The sequence below is a fragment of the Diplotaxodon limnothrissa genome, linkage group LG11 (assembly GCF_057381915.1).
Source record: "Diplotaxodon limnothrissa isolate DT_005_m linkage group LG11, D_limnothrissa_male_GT1.1, whole genome shotgun sequence".
Classification (NCBI taxonomy): domain Eukaryota; kingdom Metazoa; phylum Chordata; class Actinopteri; order Cichliformes; family Cichlidae; genus Diplotaxodon; species Diplotaxodon limnothrissa.
This window is the reverse complement of record NC_140606.1, coordinates 20,599,133-20,609,519: the sequence shown is the minus strand read 5'-3', so window position 1 is coordinate 20,609,519 and position 10,387 is coordinate 20,599,133. Positions and strand designations below refer to the sequence as shown.

General features: G+C 38.5%; 1 protein-coding gene across 1 annotated transcript; it reads right to left on the bottom strand.

Annotated features, from left to right (window-relative positions):
• Positions 1-5,171: 5,171 nt before the first annotated feature.
• On the bottom strand, positions 5,172-10,387 carry ccne2 (cyclin E2). The gene is made up of 11 exons (XM_085365326.1): positions 10,374-10,387; positions 9,686-9,752; positions 9,523-9,576; positions 8,641-8,783; positions 8,200-8,335; positions 7,966-8,112; positions 7,762-7,857; positions 7,528-7,662; positions 7,269-7,380; positions 6,981-7,138; positions 5,172-5,285 (listed from the first exon to the last, which is right to left on the bottom strand). Exons 1-11 carry the CDS (start codon positions 10,385-10,387, stop codon positions 5,172-5,174), a joined length of 1,176 nt encoding a protein of 391 aa, XP_085221452.1.

The following is a 10,387-nucleotide window of genomic DNA, read 5'->3' as shown; positions in this document are numbered from 1 at the left end:
AATGAGAGTGAAGATATTTTAGACATCTTGAGACCTCATGTTTTGTCTGGAGGTGCTCATTGTTTCCTCGTGCAACCATACATTTGGATTTATTATATCTTAAGAATGAATTATCTTTTAACGGGATCTTTTAACTGATCACTTTCAACAAATTGAGAAATAATTGCAAGATTGAGAAAAATAACAAATGTCAGGGTTAGAGAGTAAGTATCTATGTTAGGTATCTATAAGAGCTGTCTCACACACACTGTGTGGTGCAGAAGCATGCATTGCCTTGGACCTCTATAACCAGAGGTTCTCAGTCTGCTTCCTCCTCATCCAACAATTTAAGTCGACATAACGTTACAAAATCATAAACTTCAGTTTATGATTTGGGAAACACAAGCTTATTTTTGGCTAATCTACAAGTACTTTCCTTTATAGAGAAACACCTCTAACCCATCATGTCAGACGCCTATCTTTATAACTTATCCAGGTATGAATACATTTATATGTTTGGTCTTAATCAATAATTTCCTTAATTTTAGAAAAACAACAAAACTGACCATGCATTTGTGTTTTTCTCTCATTTCTTTCCTCCTTTGTCAGCCTTCGACTCTTGCCGCTGACGCAACTCTTTAGGATCGTTCTGTCTTTCAGTTGAGTTTAAGTTTGTTTTACGTCAGTATCTGTGAATTTCCTTCTTTTTGGGTGATGGTGGCAATAGAATTCATCATTTTCTCTCATGTTTAAGTTAAGCTGAGCACTGTGTGTGTGTTGGGGTCAGTTTGTGTGTGAGGAGGTTAAAACCACGCTTTCCCAGGCCCACACAATGCACTCACTCTAGGGGAGGTGCACACACATGAGGGGCCCCTGTCTGCCACTATAGTCTATGTCTAACACACACATCAGCACAGGGGTTCGTGTGTATTCCTAACACCAGGATCACTAGATTCTAGGATGAAGACAATGAGGTTGTTAGGTTAGATTAGTTTAGGTTTAACATGATGTCCAGTTTAGCTTAAACATTTAAACATCACAGGGGTTTTGGCACAACTTTACCTACTTTCAACATTCAAGTGGGAGAGCAAGGGTTGGGAAAAAAATCCTAGGGGTCAACTGTAAGAACATGTTTAGGCAACTAAAACCATGGCTGTAGTTCTGACGTCTTTAGGATCGATTAAAGACGGGTAACGTTTCCAAATTAGGTTAATCCACCAAAGGCTCCACAAGATGCTATGGCTTTCTCCGCACTAGTTGTTCACCTTATTGGCTCTGGTAAGCCATCTATAACGGGTTTACCTGGGCTGCTATCATCCGAAAACAATCAGGAAGGACATGAATGTAACAGATGTCAGTGTATGTGTAAAAGGCCCACACTGCAGGCTTTAGGTTAGTTAAAGTTACAGCGTGTAAAATCTCACTGCTCAATGTTAGTGAATTTAGTACCCCTTTCAATTCAAGTTTATGAACCTAACTACTGTAGGACAAACATTTTAGTCAGTCGAGAGATCAAAAACATTAAATTTAGACTACACCCACAACAGCATTTCTACTTTTTGTATATAAAAATCATTTTTGCATATACTGTATTTTAACAATAACAATTAGCAATAAATCAGGATTATAAAATGTATTTGTGTCAGTTAAACATATATTTTGATGACCACCTCAAATTCTGGCCACTGTTCACATGCAGTGAGTGGTGAGTGTAGGTTATCAGTCTGCTGTTTACCTCAGCTGCCAGTGTGTGTACATGTGTATTTGCTCTGGAGGAGGCTGTAAAACTTTGAGAAAGGAGTCCGATAGGAGTCGATGAGCCAGTGAAGTTCACTTCTGTCTGATAAAAGCTATAATGAGGAAGATTTTGAGGATATCCTGAGCTTTTCTGTTGGTAAAAATGCTGTTTTTACCGCTGTTAGTGAAACTTTCTTAGATGTGGATCTAATATTGTTGGACATCGTATGAATAAATTACTATATGATGTGAGAATGTAATCAAATAGTTTATCTGACACTTGAGCCTTACATTAGCTGGGATGTTAGCTTATAACCAGCTGTTGCTGCTGTTTAGCCATTTATGCACATCTTGTGTTAGAGCTCTGACTTTGATGCAGGAGATGAGGCCTACGGTGAGGTGGAATAGGATGAGGTAAAAATGAGGGTGGAGATGTAGTAGTAATGCAGGAAGCAGATGACGAGGAGAAAAAGATGACAATATGCACATGCTAATGTAAGTGTTTGATAAAGCTGTTTAACTAAAGTAATTAAAAGTTGATTTCCTTTGACTTAATTGTTTTAGCTCTATGAGTAATCACTCAGGAAGTCACAGGTTATATGTGTGAGGCTTGTCAATATGTTTTCAGGTTTATTTTATGACTCATGAAATCCTTAAGTATAGATACTCAACACTTCTCTTTGTCTCTCTCTTATTAGCACTTGAGTGCTATGAAGTAAGACTTTATTTTCTCTCAGGTTGCTTTGTGAACAAACATCACGCTGAACTGACACCCGCTGCCTACCACAAACGCTCCTGCATCACTTAAGTGTGAAAACTAACAGAGCAGTTTTATTGCACTTTACATTAGAATTATACTTCATTCAAAGAAATGCTTATTTGAGGCAAAGATGGCTCACTGTAGCATTTCAGTAGATGGAAAAGACAAAAACAAAAGCTGCATGAGTAATTGGTCCTAAAGGTATTTTACCATAAGGATATAACAGTACTGAGCAGATGATTCTCTGTTGTTTGTACCACCCATGAAAGGTGTTGGATGTCCCAGTCAGAGCCTCACATTCCCTGTTAGGTTTGTGAAACCTTAGAAGTGTTTCACAGCTTTTTTTTTAGCTTTCACCCCTGAATCACAATCATTCTTAACAAAGATGTTGTAAAGATGGTTAAAAGCTAAAAGCCCACAAACAGCCCAGCTGGCCTCTAATAACACAAGCTGCTGCATATGAATATAGTGTTCTCACCCCTTTAGGACTGAAAGAGGAAAAAATCTCACACTGTAATGACTCAAGACCACTTAAGACTGCAAACTAAGGCACTAACCTATAATGGCTTTGCAACCAAATGAGTTAGTGACTCTGATAAATTAAAATGCTCCCAAATACTTTTCATATCTTCCCTGTATAAATTTATTTCATTTTTGTCTTAAGTATATGATCATTTTAATAGTATTTCAGTAAACTGGAATATCATTTCAAACTTACTTTTAGTTTAGTTGTAGCTGACTACAACAGCCTTCTGAACATGTAAATATATAGACAGCTTTCCAGTGTGCATGCATATATATTCATTATAAAAGGAACATCAATGGATAGAGTATTTGTGAAATTGAATATTTTAAACCCACATTGTTATTTTTTTGTTCTACTTTTTCCAGGGTTATCACAATTTTAATGAAGATATTCCAATATGGTATGCCAAATTTAAAATATATTAGTCACATGGATGGGTTTTGTTTCTCAAAGCAACAACCCTGTGTAGAATAGAAGCCACAATGAACATAAGGTTATGCACAATGTATATTTTTCCTTCTGAGTTATTATTCAAGATGATCTAAAACATAAATATGAAACCCAGACACAATGTAGAAAGCATAGCACCTAACCGAACCTCCCTCTGGCCTATTAGCAGTAATGTTTTTAGCGTGAGGTTGCATGTAAATGAACACAGTACATGCAAAAATAAATAATGCCCTCCCAACAAAGTCTTGGTAACTTTCATCGGTAAACTAAACAGACTCGCTTCGTCACATCTCTCTTTTATTTAAAACATTCCAATAAAGAAGGGAGAAAAAAAAATTTCAGAGTTGCTTTATGTTTTAAACATTCATCGTTTTGACTTCTATGTACAGTTTACATGGTGGAAGGTTCACTGCAGAGATTTCCAGTCACAGGTTTACTCGATCTACGCCTTTGGGCTTGCTTCAGCCTAATGTATCAATACAGTTAATATTTTCATAAAAAGGCACTAATGACAGGCTAGTGTACAACATATTATAAAGAACTGTAATTCAACAGGCGTCAGCAAAAATCATAAATAGCTTTTGCCTTTGGCTGTGATCAAACTGAGCTCAATCACTGAAAGAATTTACATATTAACATTTTTTTCTATTACATATTAAGGCTCAATAAATACAAGCACTTAAAATTAAAAAAAAATAAAAATTTGCACAATCATCAAGTTTCACAGGAATGTAACAAGAGTCTGCAACAAGGCTGCAACAGTTTATATAATATGGGGAGGGGGGGGAAGCCACCAACAGGTCACGAGCATGAAAACACTTAGGTGTGAGCAAATCAGGAGATTGTTCCTTTGACCCACGAAGCTATGAAACTCATTGTGTAGTTCATTATCAAGCAGTTTGCCACCTTGCCAATTTACAGCAGGTCTGCACATTGAGATTCAAAATGAAATGGGGACATTAATCACACTAAATTTCAAAATCCAGCTCTTCAGAGCAAAGGTTCCTTTCAATGTAATTAAGATTTAACAAAATAAAAATAATACACACACACACCACAGGAAATGAGTCTGTCCATCTTCCTGAGAAGATGGCCTGAAGCACCATTCAAAAGCAGGCATCACTTAGAATAGCACCAGTGAAACTCCCAGATATGAAATGATTGGCTCTTTTTCAGACCAAAACCAGTCTAAGGAAAAAGAAAAGCCACGACAGCTGCTGCACATCTGTGGGCTTGGTCAAGCTAAAATCAGTTTTGAAGTAGCTGCTGCTGATTCAGACCAACATTTGCTAATTGTATATGTATTAAATATATTAAAAAAACAAAACAAAAAAAAAAACAACTTAAAGTTAGGTAGCCTGTGAGCTGCATTCTCTGACCATATCAAAGGAGTCAGACCTGAATGGAAACGTGAACACGCTGATCTTAGCCTTCGTCACCTTTAACCACAATACTGTTGGCAGGATTGTCAACAGGGACAAATCCCAATATTTTACAGCTGAACATTGTCAATTCATCACCATGGCTACTAAAAGTCTGATCTTAGTGTTTAAAACAAAAAAACAAAACAAAAAAAACCACACAACACACAAACAGACCCAACAACACACGCACACACACAAGCTACATGAGGTCAGTTTGCCCAAAATTGTGCATCATTCAGCAAGTGGCTCCTATCGGACTAAGGAGAGGTAGCACGTCTCTCTGGTTTTGTCCTGGTCAGGGATTGGGTGGCTTCTCTGTGCTGCTGGGTGGTGTCAGAATTGGTCCCGCGGCAACAGGCGATAGCTGACCGGCGTTACTCTCAGAGATCATACACTCCTGAGCCATTCTCTGCAGGAAGAAACAGTTCCATGTTAGTAATTAAAATCACTTTATCATATACTTTAAGCTCCTAGGACCTGGCGTCCACATATGTGGACATCACATTTTGGGTTATTTAGACCAAAATACTCAATTTTTGCTCTTCAAGGGCCCGATATCCACTTACGAGGACATTATACTGCTACTGTTCTATCAAAATTTTAAACGAATATCCTCAGATGTGGCTCTTATTTTTCTTATAAACAAAAATCAGGTTTTTAAAAAAAAAAAAAAAAAAAAATCTGGTAATTCTTTGTTTTTACATTGATCGGGCCCCAATGTGACCAAATATCAAAGAGAAATTTAAAATGCATGCCGTGGAAGAGTTCGGGTCTTAGGAGGTTAACCAAAAAAAGGACAAAAATCTGTCCAGTAGGGCTGCACAATTTTGCATAAAATGAGAATCATGATTTTTTTTTTGCTTAGAATTGAGATCACGATTCTCTCACGATTTTCTTTTCCAATATAAATATTTATTGCACATCAACTTCGTAACAGTTGAGACCGAACATAAAAACAATAAATGTCTCACATTTTGTCGTGGCCGCAAAATGTTGTACTGCTTGCAATTCCGTCTCCACCGTTGCTCGATACTGCGTGTATAGAGCAGGTAGTGCGACAATAGAAAAATAGTTGCGGGACGGCACTGTGTAGCGTTTGTCTAGGGCGATCGTTTTCCTAAATCCCTCGTTTTGCACAGTGTTGATGGGAGCCATATCTTTAGCCAGGCGATAAGTGATAGCCTCCGTAATTTCTTTGTGCCTGCAGGAGTTCGACAGGTATGGGGAAGCGCTGTATAAGGTTCCCGTTATTGATGGTTGGGTGGTTGACTGGGACGGATTTTCTCCTGTCACTTTCTCCTCATCTCTCCGTGCTCTCCGTTGTTTTTTTCCCCCTGCCAATTTTAGCAGCCAGCTGGCTTCTGTATCACGTGGTATACTCATTTGTTGAGTAGGAAGAGTGAGCGCTTGTTTTCATGCAGATTATGTCCCGGATCAAAATGCGGTACAATAGTCTTTTTTTTTTTTTTTTTAAACATAGTTGTCATTTGGAAATGAGATCGCACATAAGTATGAATTGAGATCGTGATTTTCTAACGATTAATTAATTAATTAAGCCCTACTGTCCGATTAATTAAGCCCTACTGTCCAGTCAGTCATAAAATCAAATTTCAAAGCTTTCATGTCATTGATGGATGAACACATGTAGCCGGATTAAGCAGTTTCCCTAATGATCAAATTTGCCAGTTTATACCAAGTAGACCCTGAATGATCAGGCAAGTTTTTAAAAACCAGAGTACCATTTTTACCAGGTAAAAGCCTGATATTGGTGCCTTACTTTTCCAGCGACAATAACAATAAGTGTTACACTGTGGTAAAACAATTTAAGTGGCCTCAGTTATATTCTTTCTTTCCCTTTTTGGGCTCGAGTCCTCCACCGGTTCTGTACAAATATGTGAAATTTAAGCCAAAGAATTAACAACTCTTTCAATTATATAGACTTATATATAGGCATGCATTGCTCTAAGCTCTTGCAAGGAGGCGTCTATATAGATATTTAACTACACTTTCTAACCCTTTTAAAAACATTCAAAATTGTGTATTACTTTACAGTGATACTAATCTTGCATTTCAGATTCTTAGTTTTCTGTCTACTTTTTCTTACCAGTAGGTTCAGATAGGCCACGTGTGTCTGGATATTGTGTCTGTCATCTGCTCTGACTTTTGGGAAGTTCTTGAGCTGAGGTTTGGGTTCAGATCGCAGTGTTTCCATGAAGGGAGTCATCCACTGATAACACTGAGACACACTATCCCATGTGAGACCTGAGACAAAAACAAGTTAACGATTGTGAGTGAAGTTATAAAACAAAGAATCCCACCAACAAATAGAGCCAAAAAATAAAAAATAAAAAAAATAGAAATTAAATCTGATGATGTGAATGGGGAAACTCACCTGAGACTTTATGAACAACGTCAAAGGTGGAAAAGTGGCAGAAGGCAGCTGCGGCAAGAACGCTGTAGTTATAGTCGAGCGCGGTGATGTCCATCATACACAAGTCCAACAGCTGCAACATGCAGGTCAAAGATCAGTATAATACTGAATCAGAAAGTGTTTGCACCATTTTTATTTATTTTTTTAATTCAAACAGATGAATAAACAAGGATAAACAGAAAAAGAGGATTTAAATAAATGTAGCAGCCGTTGAAAGTACCTGTGTGATCTGGATGTAGGTTTCCTGGGAGAACTGCGGCTCCAGGAAGTTCACTCCATTTTTCTGGGCTTCAACCTGAGTGTATAGCTTCAACCAGGAGATGGGGGTCTCAGGACAAAGGTTCCAGTCTAACGCCTATGGGACAGCAACACGGAGGTCAACACAGAAACTTTGATTGCTACCACTCAATATTACAAGATTAGATTAGAAAGTGAAGTAGATGAGTTTGCGTACCTTTAATATGTGAAGCTCTGTGCGCTGGATGTCCCACTGGTCGCAGGCACCGTCTGTGACATAGGCAAACTCGTAGGTTTTAGGAGGGTAGATTTCCTGATGAGAAAGAAGGGGCAAAGTTGGTTATTGAGATTAAACGTCATCAGCACAAACAGAGGTTTGACTATCAGAAATATCTGACTCTATAAGAATTAAGACACTCACCTCTATCTTGGAGGCTATGAAGAGCGCCGTGATGCCGATGAGTTGCAGGTAGTCTTTGTTGATATTCTCCTGAGTGAGCATGAAGCGGTCAAAGTAGTCCTGGGCAAGGTACGCTGTCTGTCTGTGAAGGCTGTACACCTCACTCACCTGCCGAGGCAATCGGACATAAAGGCTGAGTCTTTGTCCAAAACCAGAACAGTCGAATTTCTGCACATTAAAGATTTTCACGCTCACCTCAAGCAGCCAGTCCAGGAGAATTGCCCTCATCTTGGGCTGCAGTTTAGGATGCCGCTCCAGGTAGCTCTTGTCATGAACGTACTTCAGCTCCTTGTTAAGCATTTTGATCCACACATCGTCCGAACTAGCCCAACTGGAAGAGAAACGGCAAGTTTTAACCATTTATGCTGGTCAATAAGTACATGCAACAGTGATGCTAACAACTGACTACAGACTGGACAAAATCCGAGAGGTGAATTAACGAGTTCTGCAGACAAAGCAAGTAACAGGATACATCTGAAACTTGATTTTTACTTGCAAAGTGACTTTGACTGTAATTGAGGGCCTTGAACCCTAAATACCAGGTGGGGTGGAGCAACATCTCCAACAACAATAGCGCTGTGGAGTATTAAGTGTTGCGCTACGACCTCCCTATTGAGGTGTAAAAGCTACACTTACCTGAGATGAGGAATGGGCGAAGCCTTGATGAAGAGGTTCTTGAATGTGTATTGTTTGAAGTTGGACGGGTTTGCTGGTTTTAGCTCTTTGTGGGGAGTTTCTATGAGAATGCATGGAGACGCTCCATCCTCTGACCAACACTTCTGGAAAGAAAGAATAAAACTTGAATTTAAAAGAGGAGACGGAAACTCCCAGACCTGACTGTTGGTCAAGCAGATGTATTAACATACTAAAAGGGATTAATCTGGCACATCCCATTGCTCTGAACAAATCAAAGTTACTCAACATTGTGACTTCACCTAGTCACAATGTTAAATTTGCAAAATGTATGATTTTCTGTGGAATCGGTGGCTGCATTTCTGTCATTTTTGACACTGCCTACATACCAAGTGTCATCTCATCTACAGCAGGACTCTACGTTACACCACCACTGTGAAGTTCAGTTTCATATCATGCTAAACAGCGACACCTGCTGTTGAATAAAAGGTAGTGCATGGCTACGACTAGAAATTTACTACTGAAACCTTTTCACCTACTCCTATAATATGATCTTATCCAGATACAAATCTGCTAGAAATAAGTCACTTAGGACCATGTATCAAGTCATGAGAGAAAATAGTTAAATAAAATATTTTAATTAAATAAAAAGGAACCAATGCAAACAAAGCCCATTTTCAACTACAGGCACCCATTCTATCTATAAATACAGAGACCATTTACTATAAAGCTTTACTATGTAGTAAATGGTGGAAATTAAATTAATTTCCTTATAAAAAAAAAAAAAAAAGTTGGGCACACACACACACACACACACACACGGCTGAGCTCTTATCAGTAACAAACACAGTCATTAAGCATCAATATCATTTGGGCAGTACTAACTTGTATTTCATAGCTTTGTTTCTTGGCAGCGGGTTGTAGTTTCTTCTTAGAACACTAAACAAGAAAAGACAGAAACATGTGTCTTTGAGCTAAAAACAGGACAAAGCTGAGACAAACACTGATAAACTGAAACACAGGATTGCAGCTAGTAACAGAAACAAACCTCAGTCTTTCTTTTCCTCAGCGTGATGGTGCTATTTGGATCTCTGGCTTGAAGAGTGATGCGATCACTGAAATTAAAATTAAATAAGAATGGTCAAATAAGAATCTGCCTCTTGCTCACTGAAATATTAATCGAATTAATCTGCAATTAGAGCCAACTTTTAAAAAAATAAATATTGGTGATCAACTTAAACACCAGTATTGATGGAAATAATGACTGGGCCACAGTGACAAAAGCAATCAGCAAGGCAACTGTATTAGGAGTTTCGCCCATTTAAAGAAAGGGGTGATTACAGCTTGATGGATTTAAAGCTTTTACATTTGAGCGACTGGCCATCTTATCTTACTACATGTGATTGTGAACTGGTGACAAGTACAAAAATGTATGACATCACTGTAGGCTCTAAAACCTAATCACATTTACAACAGACTATGCCTTTCAGCAATCAAAACACTAAAAGCAACAGTGAACAGACAATGTGATCCAATCTAACTGTACAAACATCTATTAGTTTTCACCTCCAGTCACTCATCTCTGCTTAATTTGAACAATGGTGTCATTAAAGTCTCCTGATGTATAAACATCTGGAGTTTGATCTCTGAGGAGCTCCTATAGCTTTGCTGTAGGGTAGTGGCTCCACTTCACCTCCGGGCCCCCAGTTTCAGAACAATCACCAAGAGGTGCTCACCTGCGCCTGGACAT

Excerpts from the sequence above, each read along its gene's own strand:
- ccne2 (XM_085365326.1), bottom strand. Across the intron at positions 8,784-9,522 it reads AACAAAGCTATGAAATACAA|AAGTGTTGGTCAGAGGATGG; the intron begins GTTAGTACTGCC and ends CTTTCTTTCCAG. Across the intron at positions 8,113-8,199 it reads TCCTGGACTGGCTGCTTGAG|GTGAGTGAGGTGTACAGCCT; the intron begins GTGAGCGTGAAA and ends TTGCCTCGGCAG.